We start from the raw sequence: 26,470 nt of genomic DNA, 5'->3' as shown, positions 1-26,470 counted from the left end.
GGCGCTTTTCAGCAGCCCGTGACTCACTCTCAGCTGTTGCCAGGGATTCTGGCTTGCCCTCACTGTGTGGTTTTCCCTCATTTTCAGACTTGCCCTGCTTTTCTTGCTTCCCCTCATCTTCTGGTTGTCCCTTATCATCTGGCTGTCCCTCATTCTGGAACTTTCCCGCATGCTCTGGCTTCCCCTCCACTTCCAGCTTTTCTTCCTCATCTGATTTTCCTTCATCTTCTGATTCTACTTCATCTTCTGGCTTTCCCTTGATTTCCAGCTGTCCTTCATTTTCATTGTAGAGTTTTTCCATGTTGAGATTTTCCCTTCTTTTCCTGTATTAGGGGGTGGGGTGGGGTCGGAGGGGAAGAGAAGATAAACAAGGGAGATTGAGGGCTTGGAGGTGGAATGCAGGTCCTGTTTGTACTGGCATCTGTCCCTGTGGCTGGGTTCCCTTGACCTGGCCCAACCCTCCAAGTGTGCCTTCTCCCCACACTTTACCCCACAATTCATCCCACACTTGTGGGATCCCAACCATTCCCTGGCAGGCCCTACCACCTTCTGAACCATCCTTCAGTAAGGTGGGGTGGGTGCATGATATGTGGCTGGAGGATGGGCAGTGGGGCTCTCAAATTCTGCGCAAGCTGTGCCCTCTACACCCTCCCCTCACCATTCCTGTCCAGTGCCCCTCCCCCCTTTCATTCACCTCCAGGGATTCTGGACAGGTTCTTCCTCCTTCTTTAGTCTTGCAGAGTGCTGGGGACAGACACACAGACCTGCAGACAGACAGGAGACAAGGGCAGCGCCTGTGCTCTCAGCCCACTTGTTTCTTTCCAGAAATCTGGGCCCTCCTCAAAAAATATTTCTCTTTCCTACCTCCCCCGCATCCCCGCCGCCATTACTTTCAAGGCCTCAGGCTCCAGACCAGGATGGTTTCCTAACCGTTTGGATCTCTGTGACCCCCCCCTCCCCTGCAGACAAGCCGCCCACCCCCACCCTCACCCCCTTTCCGCAGAGGTCAATATTTAATCTTAGGTGCAGAGTGTGAGAAGGGGTTATTTCTAGAATATGTCTGTCTACATTTCACTGTCGCACTGCAGGGGCTCCCCCCCATTTCAAGCCCAAAAATGGATGGAGAGCGCAGAGGAGGGGCGTCGTCGAGGAGGCGACAGGGCCTGTTGAAAGATGCTCCCTCCTCATCTGCCCACATCCGCGCCGCGTCCCCCACTTCTCTAACCTCCCGGACCCCTCCGCACCCCGCGCTGCTCCCAGATCCTACTCCCATCCACCTCCACCCCTGCCCGGGGCCGCCGGGAGCGCCCACCTTCACACTGACCTGCGGGGCCCGGGGCAGGCCTGCACCTCCTCGGGCTCGCCAAAGCCCGCGGGCCCCTCGCTTGCCGCCCAGGCAGCTCAAGGAGCTGGTTCCCCGCGGGCGACGGGAGCGGACAGCGCAGGGATCGGACCGCAGGGCGGGCGAGCAGGCTGGCGCGGGGGCTGCTGCCCACGTCGGCGCCCGGCCGGTCACGTGAGCCTCGCGTCACCCAAGCTCGGTCCCCCACCCCCTCATCCCCATCTCCTAGGGACCGGGTAGCCACAGAGAGTGGGGGGCAGGGTGGAAAAGGGGGATCACCGAGAGAGCAATCCGGAGGCTTCTTTACAGCAGGTGAGCATCTCAGGTCCTTGCACAGCATCCCTCTGAGATGTACGTCATTGCCAGGTGTGACAGCTGATCGCAGGGAGGGTACCCGACTTTGCCAAGAGCACTCAGGAACTAAATCCCACAAGCTGATTTCAAGACTGGCTCTGCCTGACTCCAGAGCTCTGGTGGTAGTATCTGCCCGGAAGCAGAGCTGCCTGCCACCTTGAGTAGCTGTGTTCCGGGACCTCCTCTCTCCTCAGTCCACATGTTCTCTCTTCCTGAGTGATTTGTTCATTTCCCTCTAAGCACAGATGATTCTCAAATCTCCATCACCAGGCTATCCTCTCAGCCGAGCCCTAGACCAGTTTTTTGCTTTCCCGTCAAGAGAGTGCTTCACACCTTTTTCAACATGTGTTGGAATACTTTTTTCACTAACATGATAGGTGAGTGGTAGTATCTCAATGGTATGTTTACTTTGCATGTTTATTGACAGTTTTAATATCATTGTGAACTGTCTGCTCATGTCTCATCTATATTTTTCTACTGGGTTGTTGGTCCTTCTCCCCTCAGTTTTCACTTTCTTTTTATATTAATTATATTAGGTCTTTATGTTATATGTTGCAAATATTTACTTTAAGCTTGTTAGTCGTTTTTTTCTTTGTATATAGTGTATTTCTGCCATGCATAAAAAGGTAGTCAAATTTATCAAACTTTTATTTAATCTAGATTTTGATTCATAGTTAAGAATTCATTTCCTACATGAGGTCAGAGAGGAATTCACCAATTTTTTTTAGTACTCCTATGGTTAACTATCTCTGGAGAGCATCTGTGGTTAGGAATAGAGGTTAAGTGATACGCCAGTGCCAAACTGAGTTGAATATACTTCTGACTCAAGGCAGTAGAGTAACGAAAAGCAAAGCCCAAGGCTCATTACAATGGGAGGAGTTTCCTAACAAACCATCACCCATATGATGCTGGGAACCTCAAATGTTTCAGTTTAAGGGTAATTGTAAACTGGAAATAAAAGTAGCTTTCATAAAGTCTTTTAGTTTGGCTTTGCAACATACAGGTGGACTAGTAAACTTGAAACTTTGAACAGATTATAATGGTTCCAGACAAGAAGAACCCTTCTAAGCCCTGACCAAATAAAACAAAATTTCTGGAGTATGCATACATCATCCTAGGCCCCAAATTATTTCAAACAGCAATTGTTCATGTACAATGTCCACAAAGAGAGATAATCAGGAATATAATTTAAAAAAAGACATCATAAGTAAGAGGCCCTGGAGACAACACTAATCAGTTAGCCTTGAATTATTTGAATCATCAGATAAAAATTATTAATCCACAATGCTTAGTTAATTCAGATAAAAAAATCCAATCTTGAAAATTTCAACAGGAAGCTAGAAATCAGAAAAAGTGAAAAAAAGGGGAATTCTAAAACTACAAAAACACTTAGCTGAAATGAGAATCTCAATGGATGGCTCTAATATCAGATTAGATGCATCTCAAAGAGAATTAAAGAACTAGAAATTATGTTCAGAAGAAACTGTACATAAGGCTGCACAGGTATTCAAAAAGATGAAAAACACAGATGGGAGGGCATGATTAAGATCTAACAAATGTTTACTTGGAGTTCCAGAAGGAAAAGAGAAATGGAAGTGTTCAGAGGCAACCTTTGAGGATACAACTGAGGATTTTTCAGAACTGATGAAAGACACTGATCCATAAATCTAAGTCCAAGAAATCCCAAACAGGATAAAAAGAAACTCACACATAGACGCATTAATGGTGAACTTGCAGAAAATCAAAGACAAAGAAAAATTATAAAATTAGTCAGAAAAAATAGAGTATGCCTGGAAAGGAACAAAAGTTAGGCTGATTGATGGCTTCTCAATAGCAACAAGTATGAAAATTGTAGAATGATGGCTTTACTGATTTGAAAGAAATGCCAGCCAAAAAAATGGATAACCAGCAAAAATACCTTCAAAACTGAAGGTGAAATGAAGACCTTTACAAATAAACAAAAGGAGAGTTTGCCATTGGCAGGCATGAACTAAAGAAAATATTGAATGATATAGGGCACTTTTCAGATAATAGGAAAATGATCCCAGATGGAACACTGGAGATAAGAAAGAGAAAACCAGCAATTAAAATGGGGAATATATATGTTAATTTAAATCATTATTACATAAAAATAGTAATATCTTGTTAATTCATATCGACAAATAACATATGAGTCCAGAGAACTGGAGTAAATGTATTTAAAATTCTGGCATTATTTGGGGAGTTTATTAAAGTACAAAATTAGTATTAGCCTTTGATAAGCTATAATTGCCAGAAAACCATTAAGGAAGAGTCAAAGTGTAAAACTTCTAAGCTAAAAGAGGGGCAAAAATAAAATAATCCTAAAGGAGAGAAAACTAATATAGATCAGACAGGACACAGAAAGGGAACTTGCTACAATGGTTAACTTATAATCTATTAATATCAGTAAGTACATTAAATGTTAATTGGTTTATATGATGCAATTGAAAGATTTTCAGACTGGAAAAAACACAATATCCTGCCTACAAAAGACATATCTGAAATATAAAAGTACACAGAGACTGAAAGGAAGGGTAGAAAAAATTATAACATGAAAACACTAAACCAAAGAAAGTCATTGTAGTTAAATAAAAAAATGGACTTTAAAGCAAAAAACATTACAAAACATAAGAAGTGTTACTTTATGATATTAAAAAAATTAATATTTGTTTATTTTTAAGACAAAAAGAGGTTAAGAGCAGGGGAGGGGCAGAGAGAGTGAGACAGAGGATCTGAAACAGGCTCCACGCTGACAACAGAGAGCCTGATGTAGGGCTTGAACCCACGAACCATGAAATTATGACCTGAGCCAAAGTTGGACACTAAACCAATTGAGCCACCCAGATGCCCTGATTTTAAAACGTGTATGCACTTGGGAATGCAAACTGGTGCAGTCACTCTGGAAAACAACATGAAGGTTCCTCAAAAGGTTAAAAATAAATCCCAATGTTTATAGCAGCATTATCAACAATAGCCAACTTATGGGAAAAGCTCAAACATCCATTGACTGATAAATGGATTTAAAAAAAGGGGGCACCCAGGTAGCCCAGTTAAGCATCCAAATTCAGCTCAGGTCATGATCTTGCAGTTTGTGGGTTTGAGCCCCATATCGGGCTCTGTGCTTGGAGCCTGGAGACGTCTTCGGATTCCATATCTCCCTCTCTCTCTGCCCCTCCCCTGCTTGTGCTCTCTCTCTCCCTCAAAATAAACAAACATTTTAAAAAGTTATAAAAAAAGAAGATATGGTAAACACACACACAGACAGACAGACAAACAATGGAATATTACTCAGTCATCAAGAAGAATGAAAGCTTGCCATTTGCAATGATGTGGATGGAGCCAGAGTATATTATGCTACAAGAAGTCAGTCAGTCAGAGAAAGAGAAATACCATGATTCACTCATATGTAGAATTTAAGAAATGGAACAGATGAACATAGGGGAATGGGGAACAAAGAGAGGGAAGAAAACCCTAAGAGACTCTTAATTAAAGGGAACAAACTCAGGGTTGCTGGTGGGGAGGTGGGCAGGGGATGGGCTAAATGGGTGATGAATATAAGGAAAGCACTTGTTGTGAAACGCATATGTAAGTGATGAATCACTAACTTCTACTCTTCAAAGGAAATAATAAAATAAAAAATAAAACTAGTATACTTATTAAATTGACCTGAAAATAAATAAATCAAAATTTGACAAAACTACAAGGAGAAATAAATCTTCCATTTTAGCATTAACACTCCTATCTCTGTAACTGTGTAAATATTTAAAGTGTTGAAAGAAAAAAACCACCAAACTAAAACTCTATGTCCAACAAAATTATCCTTCAAAAGTGAAGGAGAAATAAAGACTTTCTCAGACAGACAAAACTGATGACCAGCAAACCTTCCCTTAAAGAAATGTTAAATGATTTCCTCCAGGCAGAAGAAAATTGATAACAGGTCAGCAACTCAAATCTTCCTAAAAAGCAGTGGAAGTGAAATAAATGAAAGTAAAATGAAATTTTTAAAATTCTTTTTCTTTTAACTTTTTAACATTTATTTATTTTTGAGACAGAGAGACAGAGTGTGAGTAGGGGAGGGCAGAGAGAGAGGGACACACAGAATCTGAAGCAGGCTCCAGGTTCCGAGCTATCAGCCCAGAGCCCGACACGGGGCTCGAACTCACAAACTGTGAGATCATGACCTGAGCAAAAGTCTGCCGCTTAACTGACTTGAGCCACCCAGGTGCCCCGAAATTTTTTAAAATTCTTAAATATAAAAGGTAAATGTCTAAAGTAGTAATATTAACAATATATTGAGTGATTATACCATATGAATAAGTGAAATGAACACTCTGTAATAAGGTGCCTATAATGCATATAAATGAGGCAGAAGAATATTCTTTGAAACTGATCCTACTTAAAAAATGTGTTTTGTGGGGCACCTGGGTGGCTCAGTTGGTTGAGTGTCCGGCTTCATTTCAGGTCATGATCTTGCGGTGGGTTCGAGCCCAGCGTTGGGCTCTGTGCTGACAGCTAGCTCAGAGCCTGGAGCCTGTCTTTGGATTCTGTGTCTCCCTCTCTCTCTGACCTTCCCCTGCTCATTCTCTCTCTCTCTCTCTCAGAAATAAATAAAACATTAAAAACATTTTTAAATTGTTTTGTAAACTTGAGGGAAATCACTAAAATTTTTTTAAAGAAATATAATTGATACACCAAGAAAGAGGACAAATTGAATTATGTAAAATACTCAAAACCAGAGAAGGCAGAAAAAGAAACCTCAGAAATAAATAGTAAACAGTTATAAACATGGCTAATATTAATCCAGTTACATATCAATAATATTTTTTTATTTAATTTTTTTTGAGAGAGAGCATGGCAGGGACAAAATGAGAGGGAGAGTCTTAAGCAGGCTCCGCGCTCAGCACAGAGCCTGACATGGGGCTCATTCTCACGACTGTGAGATCATGAACTGAGCCATAATCAAGAGCCGGACACTTAACTGACTGAGCTACCCAGGCACCCCTGGACCTTTTTAAAAAGTAAACTCTCTGCCAAACATGAGGCTTGCACTCATGACCCCAATATCAAGAATCTCCTGTACTACCAACTCAGCCAGCCAGCCAACCTGATAGCATGTCCCCTTTATATGATGTGGTGAGTATGGCACTTACCTCTGTGGTCCTCTTCCCAAAAGCACTTAATCCATGTGTAACAAAAAAAAAATCAAGCTTACTTAAATTGTGGGACATTATACAAAATACCTGACCAGTACTTCTTAAAAGTGTCAACGGCATCAAAACCAGGGGAAGTTGGAGTAACTGTCACAGCCAAAAGTAGCACATGGAGGAATGACTAAATATAAGTGGTAACCTGGATAGGGTCCTGGAACAGAAAAAGGACATTAGGGGAAAACGGAGGTAATTTGAATAAAGTATGCACTTTGGTAAATAATAATGTATCAATATTGGTTTATTGTGACAAATGCACCATACTGAGATGTTAATAGAGGATACTGGGTATGGGGTATACATAGAAACTCCAAACTAACTTTGCAATAATTCTGTAAATCTACAATTGTCCTAAGATAAAAATTTATTTAAAAAGCACTAAAAGCAAATAAAAGGCAAATGAAGAACGGGGTTGGGGGGGAAGGCGGTGGAAATTACATAGGTAGATGGATCTGTTGAAGTGTAAGGCAGGGCTTAACAGGAATTCCCTGAGAGACAATTCCTCCTAAGAAAAAAGTGTCAGCAGACAACAAATTAACAGATGAGCATAGCACAGCATCTGGTCACTCAGATTTTTGTGGCTCAATCTCCAGTATCTAAATCCAGTGGAGATGGCTGTATGCAAATACACATACAAACCAACAAAAGTTCTGTAAAGGAATGTTTTATAAAATCTTTATGTCAAGGCCCAAGTAACAATTGGATACTACCCACCTGAATTTAGTGTAACTGTTGTAGGTAGAGAGGAATCCTCCACCTTTCTATTGAGACAGTGTTGCCTTAGTCCATCATGGTCTCCAGCCATGGGGGTTCAGGAGGGTACAGAGCCCTTGAGAAGAGGCACAGTGCCCAAGAGATATGGCATTACCCAGGGGAGAGTGGCACCCACCTTCTATCTATTTGACTTATTCCTGGATGCAACTGAGACCTCCCTTATCCCTTTCCCAAACATCAGACACAGGTTTGGTTCTGCTACTGCAGGGCAAAGGGTAGGAGCCAGCCCAACACAGCTCACACACTCATTACTTCATCTAATCTTCTCTACAGCCTTAGAAGGCAAGTTTTACCCCATTTGACAGATGACAAGACTGTCTCTTACAGCAATGGATCTGTAGTAACAGCCATGTTGAGTCTTTCAGCTTCCAGGCCCAAACATAATAGTTTTACAAAACATTTTACATCCTGACCAAGAATCTTAGGTATCTCCACTGCATTCAACTCAACAGTTATTTTGGTTGCTGGGTTATACATTGTTTTCCTACTCTTTATATTTGTTTTTATGATGAAAGTAATCTGTGTTTTTTAAGAGAACATATACAATGGATAAAAAAAGAACAGAAAACAAAATCACCCACAGATAACCAGGACACAGCTTTCTCTGTACACAGATCACTATGTAAATACCTCGGTAGTTTTACAAAAATGGACTGATGTCATATACATGGTTCATTAAACTTTTTCTTTTTAATTTTACAATGTGCCATAAACATTTTTCCATGCAATGGACAACAATTTGCTACTGAAACATAGAGAGCTGCAGTTGGGTAATAGTGATCCGCTAAAAGCAAGTATTAGCATAAGGTTAAAGCACAAGGCCTGACAAATGGCTACCAGGGGGCACTACACAAAAGGAATGTCTTCAAAGCCCCTTTGTGGGGCCCTGCAGCCACCCCTGAGTTCCCTTGGGCCCCTCGGATGGAAGGGGTCCTGTAAACTTTTTTGCATCCACATAAACCCCCCCAATTTCTGTCTGGTTTTCTTCACCTCATCCTCCACCCTGGCCATCTCGTCAAATTCTCTTATCATCTCCTCATTGCTCAAATGCATATCGTGGATGGCCTCCTTATATTCCTTAAGGCACTGAGCTAGTCCCTTGTTGGTTTTTCTTTTGGCCTTCCTGGGTACATCATCCCCAGCTGGGCGCTTTCCAGCAGCCCTTGGTTCACTGGCTGGCTTTTCATCTTTTGGCTTTTCCCCATTCGGCTTTTCCTCATTCGGCTTTTCCTCATTCACTGGCCTTCCCTCACTCTCTGATTTTTCCTCTTTTGGCATTCCCTCACTCACTGGTTTTCCTTCTTTTGGCTCTCCCCTGCTCACTGGTTGTCCCTCACTCTCTGGATTTCCATCTTTTGGCTTTGTCATACTCTCTGGCTTTTCCTTATCCTTTAGTATTTCATCTTCTCTCTTTCTGTCATTTTCTAACTTTTCCTTGTCGTCCAAAGTACAAGCTACTTCTGGCTTTCCTGCAGCCTGTGGCTGTTCTTTGTATTCCATCTCTCCTTGGTTCTCAGACATTCCTTCATTTTCACTGCAGAGTTTTTCCATGTTGAGATTTCCCCTCCTTTTCCTGTCCTGGGGTGGGGAGGAAGAGGAGACAAAGAGGCGACAAGGAAGACAGGGCTTGGGGGTGGAATGCATATCAGAATAGTACTGGCACCTCTCCCCTTGTCAGGGTTCCCCTGACCTGGCACGGCCCCTAAGGGTGCTTTCTGCCCACCCTCTCCCCTCACACACGTGAACCAGGCCATTTATCTGGCAGGCCCTGCCATTTTCTCTACGTTTGCTCAGCACTGCAGAGGGTCTATAAATGTGTTAGGAGGTGGAAACTGGCGCCCCATATTCTGCTGATGCTGCACCCTCCATACTACCCACCCCTCTGGGTCCCTATCCACAATCCCCCTTCCTTCACTGACCTGCAGGGATTCTGATCAGATTCCTCTTCCTTTTCTAGCCTTTCAAAGGGCTGAGGACAGACACGCAGACCTGCAGACAGACAGGAGATAGGGGCTGCGCGTTTGATGGATGCTTAGGGACTCAAATCCCTTTCCTGAATCCTGGCCCTCCTCATCCTAAGTTTCCCTCCCCCACCTCCGTCCCCCGTACCCCAGCCGCCATTTCTTTTCACGCCTCGGGCGCCAGACCAGGACGTTTTCCAAACTAATTTTGGATCTCTGTGTCCTTTTTCCCCAGAGACAACTCGCATCCCCACCCTCGAGGTTAACTTTTTTTCTCTACACATTGACTGGTAAAGGGGTTTATTCCACTGTCTTACTGCCGGGGCGCCCCCCCAGCTCACCAGCTCCGATTCCAAAATGGACGGAGGGCAACGAGAAGGAGGTGCAGAGAAACAGGACACGGGTACTAGGGGTGTCCGCTGTCCACCCTCTGCCCATTGGCCGTTAGCTCCCCTTTAGCCATTTTCCCACCGCCATCTCTAAGTACATTCTCCGGCCAGCTTCCCTCGACCCAGACCCCATCACCACCCTTTTTCCTCTGGTGTTCCTGCCTCGCCCCCCTTCCAGGGTTCCGCAGGCAGCTACGAAGGGCCTTACACTGACCTGAAAGAACCTGGAGCAACAATTAGGAGCTCGCAGAGGGCTCCGGGTCCGACCGCAGGGGAAGAGGGCGGGCTCGCGGACTGGTGCCCACAACAGCGCGGGGGCAGTCACGTGAGCATCGCGTCAGCCGCGTTCGCCCTCCCTTCCCCCCAGACCCCGCCCACCAGCCGCGTCTGTCCGTCACCCCACCGACTCTCCGGAGAGCGTCCCCTCTCACTTCTCTGCCCCGGAGGTGGGGAAGTTTTAGTCCTTTTTCTCTCCTAGAGGTGGTCGATGGAATAATTTTAATAAAAACCACAGTGGCTTTTAAAAAATGGGTTGGGCATTTCGGGGGAGGAGTCTTGACCATGTTGCTCTTAATTTCCACTGAAAGAATGTAGAGTCAGCCAATGAAATCCTATGAATGTGAACTTTAATGTTGTACATAGAATACTGCACTTTAGGAAAAAAATTACCCTCAAAATGAAATTGTTCCTTTTCCTGACATGCGCAAGCATAACTTTTTTCTTTTTTTTTATCATCTCACATTATCACAAAAAGGTTAATAGAGTATGAGATATTTTGAGAGACCACATTACATTCACATTACCTTTATGATAGTATATTGTTATTTGTAATTGTTTTAATTATTAGTTATTGTTAATCTCTTACAGTTCTTTAGAAATGAACTTTATCATAGATAATGTATGTATAGAAAAGAACATAAGATTCCTTACTATCTGTGGTTTCAGACATCCCACTGAGGGTCTTGGAACATAATCCCCTTCAGATAAGGGGGACTACTGTAGCTACATTCTTTTATATTTTATTTTATTGACATTTGTATATATTTTCACCCCTTTCTGCTAATTTATTCTTTTTTAAAATTTATATCCAAGTTGGTTAATATATAGTGCAATAATGATTTCAGGAATAGAATCCAGTGATTCATTACCTACATATAACACCCAGTATCCAACCCAAGTGTCCTCTTTAAAGCTCCTTGCCCAATTAGCCCACCTCCCCAACCAAAACCCCTCCTAAGTTTGTTCTCTGTATTTAAGAGTCTCTTATGATTTGTCCCCTTCCTTGTTTTTATGTTATTTTTGCCTCCCTTCCCTTATGGTCATCTGTTTTGTATCTTAAATTCCACATATGAGTGAAGTAATGATATTTGTCTTTCTCTAATTTCACTTAGCAAAATACCCTCTAGTTCCATCCATGTTGTTGCAGATGGCAAGGTTTCATTCTTTTTGAGTGCCAAGTAATACTCCATTGTCTGTGTGTGTGTGTGTGTGTGTGTGTGTGTCTCTGTGTGTGTGTGTGTGTGTGTCTCTGTGTGTGTGTGTGTGTGTGTGTGTGTGTGTGTGTGTGTATACCACATATATCTTCTTTATCCATTCATCTGTCGATGGACATTTGGGTTCTTTCCATAATTGGCTATTGTCGATAGCATTGTTGTAAACATTGGGGTTCATGTGCCCCTTCAAAACAGCACTCCTCTATCCTTTGGATAAATACCTAGTGGTGCAATTGCTGGGTTGTAGGGTAGTTCTATTTTTAATTTTTTTAATTAAAAATACCATACCACTTTCCAGAGTAGCTGTACCAGTTTTGATTCCCACCAATAGTGCAAAAGGGTTCCTCTTTCTCCACATCCTCACCAACATCTGTTGTTGCCTGAGATGTTAATGTTAGCCATTCTGACTGGTGTGAGGTGATATCTCACTGTGGTTTTGATTTGTATTTCCCTGATGATGAGTGAAAACATACATTTTCTAATTAATTATTTAAATATAAAAGTAAAATTATATTAGAAGCAGAATAAAAGAACAATTATTTTTTATAAGTGAGAGACTGAATATTTAATGGACAATGACCTGACCACACATGACAATAGAACCAGGACCCACAACCTTGCAGCAAGCAGCCCAGGAAGCCAAACCATAGCTTTCAAAGCAATTTTCAGGACTAACAGCCTCCTTATTTTTTCCCCACCACCACCACCAAGAGAAATCCAAATATGCCCCCCAAACCAATCACATAAGCTGCAATCCTTTTAGTTAGCCTGCTTCCAGCTTCCCCATGTCAACAACCTCCAGTCAGAGAATATCTAAAGTCTTCCCTTTTGTTCACTGTAATATTTTTCCATTCCTTAGAGACTTTTCATTTCTGCCAAACACAAGTAATGGTGGCTGACTCCCTTGTTATAACAAGCTCTGAATAAATAGCCTCTATTTCCATTTAAGCTTTTTGTGTGGAAGTCCTTTAAAAAATATAATAACAGGGGCATCTGGGTGGCACAGTTGGTTAAGCATCTGATTCTTGATTTCAGCTCAGGTCATGATCTCATGGCTCCTGGGACCTAGCCCAATGTCTAGGTGACATTGATCTAGGTGACAATGTGGAGCCTGCTTGGGATTCTCTCTCTTCCTCTCTCTCTGCCCCTCCCCCCAATATAAACAAAGTTAAAAGAATAAAGATATAATAACAAGTACATAAACAATTAAGGAAAACGTTGATAGATTTGACCACATGAAAATGTGCACCAGTTTCATGAGGGCTTGAGGACACATGCACTCTTCCCTGCTCTTGTTGAGTGTAATGGTAAAAAGTGCTCCGAAGAGCAATTTGGTAAATTGTTTAAAAATAAAAATGTTTGAGTCATCTCAGTGGCTCAGTCAGTTGAGCCTCCAACTTCCTCTCAGGTCATGATCTCGCAGTTAGTGGTTTCGAGTCCCATGTTGGGTTCTGTACTGACAGGCCGGGAGCCTGCCTCGGATTCTGTGTCTCTGTCTCTCTCTACCCCTCCCCTATTTGTGCTTTGTCTCTCTCAAAAGTAAATAAATATTAAAAAATTAAAAATAAAGATATTGAAGAGTGCCTGGGTGGCTCAATTGGTCAGGTGACTGACTTTGGCTCAGGTCATGATTTCATGCCTCATGAGTTTGAGCCCCCCACCCTCCTTCAGTCTCTGTATTGATAGCTTTGAGCCTGGAGCCTGCTTCGAATTCTGTCTCGTCTATCTCCGCCCCTCCCCCGCTGGTGCTCTGTCTCTCCCTCTCTCAAAAATAAATAAACATTAAAATTTTTTAAAAAAATAAAAATGATACTTTGGCTTAGTAATTCCACTTCTAATTTTACCCATAAAGATAATTAATAAAATGCTGAAGTATAATCTTATGTTTTAAAAATACTTTGTACTTAACAAATTCCCATAGTAATTGTTTATTATGCATTTATTCTTTGCTGGAACTGGCGCTACAGTATTAATTATGTAGACCTTCATTTATAATGGAAAAAATGGAATATCACAATTATCTATCAGTACAGGTTTAGTTACATAATCTTCTTAGTACATTTGTTTCCCCTGGTTATCTTTCGATGTTTGGTTTAGAAAAATAATTAAAATTTTGGGTTCTCAATATACAGTAAAAATAATTAACTATTTAAAATCTCCAATTGCTATGGATGGTGGGACTCAAAAGATAACCATGAGATGTGGTATTGCCCTCTAGAGAATGTCATCTATGTGCCAGGCACTGTGTTAGCTACTTCATTTTGTCTGGTGGATTCATTTATATCTCATAAAGGAACTCACACTACAAAGAAGCAGAATAATTTATAAAGCTACAAGCTTAACTAACTCACTGTGGTACTGGAATAAGCATAGTAGGAGAAAAAAAACCACACAGAGCCCACTAACATACCCAGGTGTAAAAGGGTATGTGATAGGAATCCCTTTCTGGTCAGCAGTGAAAAATAGGTTATTATGGAGATTATATTTGTATAATTAGTTAAATAGTTAAAAAATGAAGATCCTCATTTCCTGACATACAATCAAGTTCTTAGAGGCAAGAGTAATGAAACAAAAGGCATCCAGATTGTAAGGAAAAAAATAAAACTTCCTTTATTTGCAGATGACATGATCTTGTATATAGAAAATCCCAAGAAATCCACTAAAGAACTATGAGAACTAATAAATGAGTTCAGATCAATATACAAAAATCCATTGTATTTCTATGTGCTAACAATGAACAATTTGAAATGGAAAGTAAGAAAACTTCCATTTAAAATAGCATCAAGAAGAATAAAACACTTAGAAATAAATTTATTTAAAAGTCTGACTTGTACACTGAAAAGTGTAAAATACTATTGAAATAAATTAAAGAATAGTTAAATAAATGGAATGACATCTTATATTAATAGATTAGAAGGCCTAATATTGTTTTGATGGGTAACATTCTCCAACTGATCTACAGATTCAACATAATCTCTGTCAAAATCTTAGCTGCCATGTTTGCAGAAATTTACAAGCTGATCTCAAAATTCATATGGAAATGCAAACAACCCAGAATAGACAAAACAATCTTGAAAAAGAAGGGCAAAGTTGGAGGCCTCACACTTCCAGATTTCAAAACTTACTGTAAAGCTATGGGAATCAAGACCATGTAGTACTAGCATAAGGACGTATAAACCAATTAAATTGAAGTTAGAGTCCAGACATAAACACTGACATTTATAGTCAATGGATTGTCAACCAGAGGCCAAAGAAAGTTCAATGGTGAAAGAATGGTATTTTCAACAAGTGATGCTGAGACAACTAGATATCCACATGCAGAAATGAATTTGGACCTCCACCTCACACTGTATACAAAACTTAACTCAAAAATAAATCAAAGTCCTGGGGGCCCCTGGCTGTCTCAGTCAGTAGCGTATGCAACTCTTGATCTCAGGATTGTGAATACAAGCCCCACTTTGGACAAACAACCCTTACTTAAAAAAAATCAAATCAAATCAAAATAAATCAAAGTACAAAATGTAAAAGCTAAACTACTAAACTCTTAGAAGAAAATATAGATTTAAGTCATGACGTTGGCTTTCGGCAATGGTTTCTTAGATAGGCCATGGTTTCTTAGATATGACACCAAAAGCTCAAACAACAAAAGAAATATAGATAAATTGGACTCTATCAAAATGTAAAACTTTTGTTAAGGTACCTGGGTGGCTCAGTCAGTTAAGTGTCTAACTCCAACTCAGGTCATAATCTCACAGTTCATGAGTTTGAGCCCCCTGTCAGGCTCTGTGCTGATAGCTCGGATCCTGGAGCCTGCTTCGGATTCTGTGTGTGTGTGTGTGTGTGTGTGTGTGTGTGTGTGTGTGTGTGTCTCTGCAATTTCCTGCTCATGCTGTCTCTCTTTCTCTCTCTCAAAAATAAATAAACATTAAAAAATGTAAAACTTTTGCGATTCAAAGGACATCAAGAAATTGAAAAGACAGCTCACCAAATGGAAGACAATTTTTGAAAGTAATATAACTGATAAGGAACTTACATCTAGAATTTATAAATACCTGTCATAATTCAATAAAGAAAAACTCAGATAACCCAATTTTACTTTGAAGGTTTTCAGGCTTTTTAAAATTGACATATATTCTGGTGCCTGGATGGTTCAAAAGTTTTGAAAAGTTTAAGGCTTCTTGATACACATAAGCTAAAAGTTAATTATGTTCTTAATTATAAAAGTTTCAGAAAAACATAAACATATATAATGTGGAAAATAGATATGTATGCTGAATATTATTAAATTCTTTCTATGCTTATTTCATACACAGTTTCTATTTTTAATGGAATTATACCATATATATTATTCTGCTACTTGATTTTTCTACTTAAAAGTATATTCCCAAGCACATTCCCATGTCAGTATAGATGGAACTATAAAAATGTATAACATTTTAATGCTTGCATCTTCTTCTACTCTATTTTTGATTAATTAATTTTTTAGAGCAGGAGGACACAAGTGAGTGAGGGGCAAAGAGAGAGAGAGAGAATCTCATTAGGGGAAGAGAGAGAGGGAGAGAGAGTAGTGGAGCTCACCCAATGCAGGGCTCAAGTTCACCCAGTGTGGGACTGGAACTTATGAACCATGGGATCATGACCTGAGCAGAAATCAGATGCTTAACCAACTGAGCTGCCTACATGCCCCATACTCTTTATTTTTTAATGTTATTTATTTATTTTTGAGAAAGAGTGAGAGCATAAGTGGGTGAGGGGCAGAGAGAGAGGAAGAGAGAGATTCCCAAGCAGGCTCTGTGCTGTCCACAGACCCTGATATGGGGTTCAAACTCATGAACTGTGAGAACATGACCTGATCCGAAATGAAGAATCAGATGCTTAACCCATTGAGCCACTGAACCACCCCTCTACTCTTTAGATTTAGCATATTATATTTAATCAACCCCCAATGATTAACATTAAAAGTATTCCATACTTTCACTACCAACATTGCTCCAATGAATGCACACACACACACACACACACACACACACACACACACACACACACAGTCTTTTCAGAGAAAGAACTATGGATCACTTTCAAAAATGGAACTGCACTTCAATAAGTGACTTAATTCCTGGGGGGATGGGAAAAATGGGTAAAGGGGAGTGGGAGATAGAGACTTACGGTTATGGGCTAAATAAATCATGGGAATAAAAGGTACAGCATAGGGAATAGTCAATGGTTTTACAATAGCATTGTTTGGTGACAGATGGTACCTTACACTTGTGGTGAGCATAGCACAAAGTGTAGAGTTGTTGAATCACTATGTTGCACACCTGAAACTAATATATCATTGTGTCAACTATATTCAAATTAAAATAAAATGCCCCTCTCCCCATGACTTTTTTGAGATATATATATTTCATATTAATTAACAATTTAGCTTTATTTAAAATTTTTTAAATGTTTATTTAATTTTGAGAGTGAGAGAGAGACAGAGCGTGAGCAGGGGAGGGGCAAAGAGAGAGGGAGACACGGAATCTGAAGCAGGTTCCAGGCTCTGAGCTGCCAGCACAGAGCCTGACACAGGGCTCGAGCTCACAGACTGCGAGATCATGACCTGAGTCGAAGTCGGTCACTTAACCAACTGAGCCACCCATGCACCCCTTAAAAATTTTTTTTCGAATGTTTATTTAACTTTTTTAATAGTTTACTTTCAAACTGGTTTCCATATAACACCCACTGCTCCAATGTTTATTTAATTTTGAGAGAGAGAGAGAGAGAAAGCATGAACAGGGGAGGGGCAGAGAGAGAGACACAGAATTAGCTTTAGTTTTTAATGTTTATTTTTGAGAGGAAGAGAGAGTACAAGCAGGAAAGGGAAGACAGAGAGGGAGACAGAGAATCCCAAGTGAGCTCTGCACTGTCAGCACAAAGCCCGATGCAGGGCTTAAACTCATGAACCAGGAGATAATGACGTAGGCTGAAATCAACCTAACTTAACTGACTGAGCCACCCAATTACCTGTACAATTTAGCTTTATATGATATAATGGGTATTTTTATAAGTTTTAAATTATTTAAAAAGTATATTAAATTTTAAATATTTAATATAGCAAATATTGACAGATTTAACTTACATGAAAATTTTTAACTCCATAACTCTTTTTTGGTTTGTTTTTAGAGAGATAGAGCGTGCCAGGAGGGGAGAGGGGTAGGAGAGAGAGAGAATCCCAAGCAGGCTCCCAATCCAGGGCTCGATTCCATGACCCTGGGATCATGATCTAAGCCAATATCAAGAACAGGACGCTCAACTGACTGAGCCAGCCAAGTACCCTAAACTACATAATATATATATATTTTTATTTTTAAAAGTTTATTTATTTTGAGAGAGAGAGAGAGTGGGGGTGGGTCAAGGAGACGGGGAGGGATAGAAAATCCCAAGCAGGCTCCACACTGTCAGCACAGAGCCCGAAGGAGGGCTTGAGCCCACAAACCATGAGATCATTATCTGAGCTAAAGTCAGACAGACACTTAACCAACTGAGCAACCCTGGTGCACCAAAAATCCATAATAATTTTTTAATCATTAAGAAATTTTTTAATGTTTTATTTATTTTTGAGACAAAGAGTGTGAGTGGGGGAGGGGCAGAGAGAGAGAGAAGGAGACACAGAATCCGAAGCAAGCTCCAGGCTCGGAGCTGTCAGCACAGAGCTCGATGTGGGGCTCAAACTTGTCAACCAGGAGATCATGACCTGAGCTGAAGTCAGACGCTTAGCCCACTGTACCACCCAGGCACCCCTAAAACTCCATAGTTTTTAAATCATAAAGTGCTCTGAGACCAAAACTGTTCCAGGTAGTGTTTGCAGGGTGTAATCAGATCATCTGAAAAGTCATTTGCCTGTACTGGACCTCTTTTTCAGTAGTTTTCTGCAGGAGGAGATGGCTGTCCTTTCTTTGTCCTATGAGGCAAGACATTTGCACACTTGTAGACAGAAATTATTTCCACTGCTCTAAGTTGCCTAAAGCTTGCAGTTATAAAATAGCTCCCATAGAATCAGAATCAAAGAACCCAGAATGGTGTACACATAATTTTTTTTGAAGAACAATTTTTTCCCTGTCATCTCTCCAGCTTTGATAAATAATCTAAAAAAATTTTTTCTTGATCAAAAAATAAGGCTGAACTGATTAGATTTATATTTGAATTTATTGTTTACTTAGTTGCTCAAGAATGCTAATTTATTATGCTAACTAACTTCTTTAGTTATCTTTGCTAAAAGTTTTCATAATAACTATCACATTAGACATTTTTAAATTTTGGTAAAATATACATAACATAAAGTGTATTTATTTACTTTGAGAGAGAGTGTGTGTGAGGAGGGGAGGGACAGAGAGAGAGGAAGAGAGAGAATCCCAATCAGGCTCTGCATTGACAAGGAGCACAATGTGGGGCTGGACCCCATGAACCAAGAGATCATGGCCTGAGTCAAAATCAAGAGTTGGATGTCTAACTGACTGAGCCATCCAGGGATTCCTAAAATTTAACATTTTAACCATTTTTGGTGTACAGTTTGGTGGCATTACGAATGTTCACATTGTTGTAAAACCATGACTACCATCCATCTCCAAAACTTGTTCATCTTCTCAAACTGAAACTGTGCCAATAGCACTGCTAGGGATTTACCCAAAGGATACAGAAGTGCTGATGCATAGGAACTCATGTACCCCAATGTTCATAGCGGCAGTTTCTACAATAGCCAAATCATGGAAAGAGCCTAAATGTCCACCACCTGATGAATGGATCAAGAAGATGTGGTATATATATACAATGGAGTACTACATGGCAATGAGAAAGAATGAAATCTGGCCATTTGTAGCAAGGTGGATGGACCTTGAAGGTGTCATGCTAAGCGAAATAAGTCAGGCAGAGAAGGATAGATACCATATGTTTGCACTCATAGGTCTAACAGGTGAAACGTAACAGAGGACCATAGGGAGAGGAAGGAGGAAAGAGAACTGGGGAGAGTGAGGGACACAAATCATGAAAGACTACTGAATACTGAAAACGAACCATGGACTGAAGGGGGAGGGGGAGGGAGGGAAGGGGGTCATTGTCATGGTGGGGGGCACTTGTGGGGAGAAGCACTGGATGTTATATGGAAACCAATTTGAAAATAAACTATTAAAAACAAACAAACAAACAAACAAACAAAACAACAGCATCCCATTCTCCCCCCATTCAACCTCCTGGTAGCTACTTTTCTATTTCTATCTCTATGAATTCGACTACTCTAGGTACCACGTATAAGTGGTACACAATATACAATAAGTGGTATATAAACATACAATATTTTTCCTTTTGTGTTGGACTTATTTCACTTATTTATTATGTCTTCAAGGTTCATCTATACTGTAGTATGTATTAGAATTTTATTCCTGTTTAAAGCTGAATAATATTCTATAGTATGTATATACCACATTTTTATCCATTCATTCCTCAATAGATACTTGGGTTGTTGCTACATTTTGGCTACTGTGGATAATGCCACTATAGACCTCCGTGTATAAATACCTATCCAAATGCCTGCTGGATCATATATTAATTGCATGTTTATTTTTTGAGGAAATACTATAATGTTCTTCACAGTACCTGCATCATTTTACATTCCTATAAGCAATGCACAAGGATTCCAATTTCTTCACATCCTTAACAATATTTGCTATTTTTTTTAAAGCAGCCATCTTAATTGGTATGAAGTGGTATCTCATTATCATTTTCATTTGCATTTCCCCAATGATTTATGATATTGTATATCTTTTCATGTGTTTATCAGTCATCCATATATTTTCTTTTTTAAAATTAAAAAATATTTTTTCCATAATATTTTATTGTCAAATTGTTTTCCATACAACACCCAGTGCTCTTCCCCATAAGTGCCCTCCATAAATTTTTTTTGAGAGAGAGAGAGAGCATGAGTGAGAGAGCAGCAGAGAGGGAGAGAGATAGAGGGAGAAAGAGATAGAGAGAATGAGATTTTTTTCTGCAGAAAGCGGGGAAAGAGAATTCCAAGCATGCTCAGAGCTGACACAGCACAAAGCCCAATACGGGGCTCAAACCCACAAACTGTAAGATCATGGCCTGAGTTGAAATCGAGAGTTGGATGCCGAACTGACTGAAGTGCCCAGATGCCCCTGTGTATTTTCTTTAGAGAAATGTCTATTCAAGTCCTTTGCCCATCATTAAGTCTGGTTGCTTGTTTTTTGTTATTGAGTTGTGAGAATTCTTTATATATCCTGGATATTATTCCCTTATGAGATATATAGTTTCGAGATATTTTCTCTGATTCAGTAAGCTACCTTTTCACTCTGTTGATTGTTTGCGTTGCTGCACAGTTTTTAAATTTGATGTAGTTACATTTGACTACTTTTGCTTTTGTAACCTGTGCCTTTGGTGTCATCTCTAAGAAATAATTGCCAAATCCATGCCATGAAGATATTCTCCTATGTTTTCTTCTAGCAGTTTTATAATATCAGGTTTTACATTTGGGTTTTAAATCCATCTTGAATTAATTTATATATGGTGTAGGTTAGGAGTTCAACTTTCTTCTTTTGCATATGGATCCAGCACAATTTGTTGAAAAGACTATTTTTTTTCTTATTGAATGGCTTTGCATTCCTGTCATATGTGTGAAGGTTTGTTTCTGGATTCTCTATTCTATTCCATTGGTCTAAAGCTCTGTCTTTATGGCAAAACCACATTGTTTTTTGATTATTGTAGCTTTATAGTAAGTTTTGAAATCAGGAAGTGCAAGACTTCCAACTTTGTTTTTTTTTTTCAAGTGTGTTTTGGTTCTTCAGGGTCCTTTGAGATTCTATATGAATTCTAGGACAACTTATTTTTATTTCTGAGAAAAGAATTATTATAATTTTGATAGGGATTTCATTAAATCTATAGATCACTTTGGGTAGTATTGACATCATAGCAATATTAGGTTTTCCAATCTTGATTTTTCTGTGTTGATTTTGTATCTTGCAACTTTGCTGAATTAGTTTATTAGTTATAACAATTCTTTAGCATTTTTAGGTTTTTCTTTCAAATTTTTCTACATATTAGAGCATGTCATCAGTGAACAAAAATAATTTTACTTCTTCCTTTCAAATTTGGGCAATTTTAAATTATTTTTTTAACCTAGTTGCCCTGGATAGATCTACCAGTACTATGTTGAATACAAATGCTGAAAAGTGGATAACCTTGTCATGTTCCTGATCTTAGAGTAGAATCTTTTGTCTTTTACCATTGAGTATGTTGTTAGCTGTGGGTTTTCTGCATTGTAATTTTAAAAACCTCTTATTATATATTTATCCTAAGGCTAACAAGAAAAGCCAAGAAATTCTCTCCCCCATATTTCACTTCCAAGATGTATAAATTGGGGATATTCTTTTCTCAAGGTTACCAAACTATCTCAGATTTCCTGGCCAGCCTATGAGGCAGAATTTCTTTCTCACCTAAAATGTTGGAGACGATATTAGCCAAGTATCAAACAAATTTTCCTCTGTGAGTTCTTTTTTTGTTAATTTTTAAAAGGTTTTATTATTTATTTTTGAGAGAGAAAGAGAGACAGAGTGAGCAGGGGAAGGTCAGAGAGAGAGGGATACACAGAATCTGAAGACAGCCTCCAGGCTCTGAGCTAGCTGTCAGCACAGAGCATAACATGGGGCTCAAACCTACAAACCGTGAGATCATGACCTGGGCCAAAACTGACTGAGCCACCCGTGCACCCCTCTTTGAGTACTTTAGAGTCAACCTTAATTGTTTAACTGTAACTGGTCATACATGATTAAATGAATATCATTCTCAAACATGACTTTTTAAGCAAGGCCTTCGTTAAAAGTTAAAAAGGAGACCCTAAGGTCTCCAAGCCATTTATTCATTCCCAATGGGGAAGGTAAAGGGTTCCAGTGGTCTGAGGAGTACAGGTTCCTTCATGTACCACATGAAGCTGTAGGTGGTATTGACAATCTCCTCATTCATGTATAGCCCATAGAGCTCACCCATCATGGGAGACACCCATTGCATTGTGTGGAACACAGACTTACCCACCTTCTAGTGAGGCAGATAGTTCATGATGATGGCCTCCTTCAGGTTTTCCCAAAGCAAGTGCAGGACCCTCCTGTCCTTGTCTGCCTGCAACAGTGGCATCAGCATGATACGGGCCTCAACGTCCTCAATCTGCAGGCACCTGGATTCATGGTTCTACTTTGTCATGCTCCAGTATCCTAAAAGCAAGGTAGCAATACCCACAGCAAACATGCTGTAGCCAAACATGACTATAAGTCAATGGGGCCGTAACCTCCTAGGTGGGGACATGTCTTGTTTCATCTTCTTGACTAGCTTGCTCCAAGAACACTTTTTTTTTTTTTTACTGAATCTGTACAAATCATTATATTGCCATAAAAAGTAAGAAGACCCAATTACAGTTTGTAAATTCTATGCAGGGTAGGGGGTCAGTGAGGAAAAAATAATTTAGAAGTGTTTTATTTCAACCTACAAATACAGCATGTATAAATTGTTTTGGAATATAGATAGTATAAGAAAAATGTAGGGTCACATTATATATCCAGAACATAGATTAAAAGAGTGTCAACAATATTCCAAACAAAGACTACAATCATTCCTCATCAGGTCATTCAGTCCTATATAATTAACTCTTATTCTGTTGGATCTCGAATTACTAGTCTCATGGACATATTTGCTTCTCAACTAACAAAGCATCCTGGAAATCACAACTCAGTCCATTGGTACAATTTTAAAGTTATTGAAGCAAAGACTTCAAAAGTCCACATTGAAAAATGTACTCTTTCAAGTGTCAATAGGCTAAAATACCTACCATAATCATTTTGGAGGAAACAGCTCCCTTCTAACACCATAACAACGTTGCTTATATCCGCATTGGCCATGTAGGCTACTCTTGAGCCTCAGCTCATTTGAGTCATCACAGAATGTGTTTTGATTTTATGAGAGCATGAAAGCATGGAAGCTTTCTGAGCAGCTGTTATCACAGCATTTCCCACTTGCACTCTTATCTAGCAGGAAGTTATAATGAGATTTTATTGTTGCTTCCTGGATTTTGATGAAGTGTGAGTCTTTCTGCCTCTATTTTTTGGGGGTAGAGCTGTAGGCTAAAAATTTGTTTAGCTGCAGGACAGTATTGACTTCCCAGAAACAGGGTGTCCTATAGTCCATGTTGCAGTCTTCTGGCTCCTTTTGCATTTTTTCCCATTGCAAGGGGCAAAAGAAACTTACCTTTGGCTACTCATCCTTTTAATGTCTATGTAAGTAATACATTGTTTGAATCTTAAAAGGACTCAATTATTGTTTTCTTTATTAGGCAAATTTTTATTCTTTTTGTGTTAACATCCATTTCCACAGGGCTCTGAAGCAATCCTTCTTTCTTGAAGACACAAACTTTGGCCTGTAGCTGATGTCAGAGTCATCAGGCAAGCATCAGAGTAAAACAGAACTTATTTATATATGTGACATTTTGGTTTATAATAAGAAATATATATTTGGTTTTTGTCTCTGTTCCTAGCACAGAGCTCCTAAATATAGAACCCTTGGAATTTCCCAAGTGAAAAAAGTGAGACCGATATCTTTTGTTATGTTTATGAGAAAATTTGGAAAACCCCAAGTTAACCTAAGGGTGGGCTGGTTGTCAGGGGAACAAATCTTGTGATTAGAGTGCTGGAACTTTACATCCCACCCCACCCCACCCTTTGAGGAAGGGATAGGGGTTGGAGATAGAGTTCAATAACCAATGGCCAGGAGATGGCTCCTCAGTAAGGCTAGAGTCTCTTGAACTTGGGGTCATAAATTTGAGCTCTATGTTTTGTTTAGAGATTATTGAAAAACATAAATTTAAGAAAATAACCGGAGGCTAATGATTTAATCAACAATGCTTACATAATGAAGGCTCACTAAAAACTCAAAAAGATGGGGCCCAGTTTCCTTCTTGATTGGTGAACACATAGAGATTTGGGGAGAGTGGTGCACTTGGAGATGGTATGCAAGCACTGCACCTTTTCCCTCATAACGTTGCCTTATGCAACTCTTTCATCTGACTGTTCTTGAGTTATATTCTTTTATAACAAATCAGTAATCTAGTAAGTAGAATGAGTAAGTAAAAAAAGTAAATAAAATATTTCTCTAAGTTCTGTGAGTCACTCTAGTAAATTAATCAAACCCAAGGAGAAGGTGGTTGGAACATCCAAATCTGTAGCTGGTCAGTCAGAGGCACAGGGGGCAACCCGGACTTGAGATTAACATCTGAAGTGGGGGGTGTCTACTCCAGGTAGATAGTGTCAAAATTGAATTGAAATGAGGACACCCAGCTGGTGTTGGAGAAATGTTTCATGGTGTGGAGAAAACAAATGGGAATTGGTGTCAGAACTGGAGTAGATGACAGAAGCTTAAAATGGCTGTGGTTAATTTATTGATGATAATTTTCTAAAGTGAAAAAGCTGATGAGCTTATAATAAGAATGATAAAATTGACAAGGAAATTTTGTTTCTGTGGCATGCAAAACAATGATAACAAAGCCAATCCACACAATTTTAGATAAAATGTTTAAGGATCATTATTATGCATATTTTCAATGAAGACAATGAATATTGTGCCTGATTTCAATATATATAAAGTTTATTTATTTATTTTTGAGAGAAAGAGAGAGCATGTGAGCTGGGGAGGGGCACAGACAGAGAGGATCTCAAATAGGCTCTGCATTGTGAGCATAGAACTGGACATGGGCTTGAACTCACAAACCATGACATGACCTGGGTTGAAATCAAGAGTCAGAGGCTAAACAGACTGAGCCACCTGGCTGTCACGAGATGAGCATAATTTTTATAAAGGAACAAAAATCCCAAGATACATAATAATCCTAGGACATCCCATAAATAATATACCATGATTATACCAAGCAGGCATTATAACAAGTGATAATATACATCAAGAGGATGTCAGGGGCACCTGAGCTCAGTTGGTTAAGTGTCTGACACTTGGTTTCAGCTCAGGTCATGATCTTGCAGTTTGTGAGATGTAGCCCCCCATCAGGCTCTGTACTGACAGTGCAGAGCCTGCTTGGGACTCTCTCTCTCTCTCTGCCTTTCTCTCTCTCTCTCTCTCTCTCTCTCTCTCCCTTTCTCAAAATAAATAAATTAAAAAAATTAAAAAAGGGATGTCAAGTAAAGAGATTTGATAAGTCTGGAGTAAGTTCTAAACACCTTATATTTTATAAAGCTTCATAAGAAAGTCTTTACCAGTATATGTGAGACGTGATGCATGGTTCGTGGACTTGCTTTGAAAGCATAAAGACCCCGATTAGCCAAAGTTATATTGAAGAAGAAAACCAAAATGGGAGGCATCACAATCCCAGACTTTGGCCTCTACTACAAAGCTGTCATCATCAAGAAAGTATGGTATTGGCACAAAAAACAGACACATAGACCAATGGAATAAAATAGAGAACCCAGAACTGGGCCCACAAATGTACGGTCAATTAATTTTTGACAAAGCAGGAAAGAGTATCCGATGGAAAAAAGACTGCCTCTTTAGCAGGTGGTGCTGGGAGAACTGGATAGCAACATGTAGAAGAATGAAACTAGACCACTCTCTTACACCATACACAAAAATAAACTCAAAATGGCTGAAGGACCTGAATGTGAGACAGGAAACCATCTCCTCGAGGAGAAAGTAGGAAAAAACCTCCTAGACCTCCACCGCAGCAATCTCCTACTTGACACATCCTCCACGGCAAGGGAAATTAAAGCAAAACTGAACCCGTGGGACTTCATCAAGATAAAAAGCTTCTGCAAGGCAAAGGAAACAATCAAGAAAACTAATAGGCAACCGACAGAATGGGAAAAGATAGTTGCAAATGACATATCAGATA

General features: G+C 39.9%; 2 protein-coding genes across 2 annotated transcripts in view; both read right to left on the bottom strand.

Annotated features, from left to right (window-relative positions):
• The window catches only part of LOC115283448 (sarcalumenin-like), a 3,919-nt gene extending 908 nt beyond the window's left edge, over nucleotides 1-3,011 (bottom strand). Inside the window, exons 1-3 of the mRNA XM_029929679.1 lie at nucleotides 1,313-3,011; nucleotides 695-764; nucleotides 4-323 (exon numbers count right to left, since the gene is read on the bottom strand). Coding sequence (XP_029785539.1) covers nucleotides 4-323; nucleotides 695-764; nucleotides 1,313-1,682 — 760 coding nt within the window. The 5' untranslated portion in view covers nucleotides 1,683-3,011. The remainder of the gene's footprint in view (nucleotides 1-3; nucleotides 324-694; nucleotides 765-1,312) is intronic.
• Nucleotides 3,012-7,147: 4,136 nt separating this feature from the next.
• TCEAL4 (transcription elongation factor A like 4) lies at nucleotides 7,148-10,357 on the bottom strand. Its single transcript, XM_029929895.1, has 3 exons — nucleotides 10,263-10,357; nucleotides 9,618-9,687; nucleotides 7,148-9,276 (listed from the first exon to the last, which is right to left on the bottom strand). Exon 3 carries the CDS (start codon nucleotides 9,247-9,249, stop codon nucleotides 8,545-8,547), a length of 705 nt encoding a protein of 234 aa, XP_029785755.1. The 5' UTR covers nucleotides 9,250-9,276; nucleotides 9,618-9,687; nucleotides 10,263-10,357; the 3' UTR covers nucleotides 7,148-8,544.
• Nucleotides 10,358-26,470: the final 16,113 nt, after the last annotated feature.

The sequence above is a fragment of the Suricata suricatta genome, chromosome X (genome assembly GCF_006229205.1).
Source record: "Suricata suricatta isolate VVHF042 chromosome X, meerkat_22Aug2017_6uvM2_HiC, whole genome shotgun sequence".
In the NCBI taxonomy this organism is placed as follows: domain Eukaryota; kingdom Metazoa; phylum Chordata; class Mammalia; order Carnivora; family Herpestidae; genus Suricata; species Suricata suricatta.
Note: the sequence above shows the minus strand (reverse complement) of the source record. Positions and strands in the feature narration are given on the sequence as shown.

Bases quoted from the DNA above. Each gene is read 5' to 3' on its own strand.
- TCEAL4 (XM_029929895.1), bottom strand. From the start codon at position 9,249: ATGGAAAAACTCTGCAGTGAAAATGAAGGAATGTCTGAGAACCAAGGA.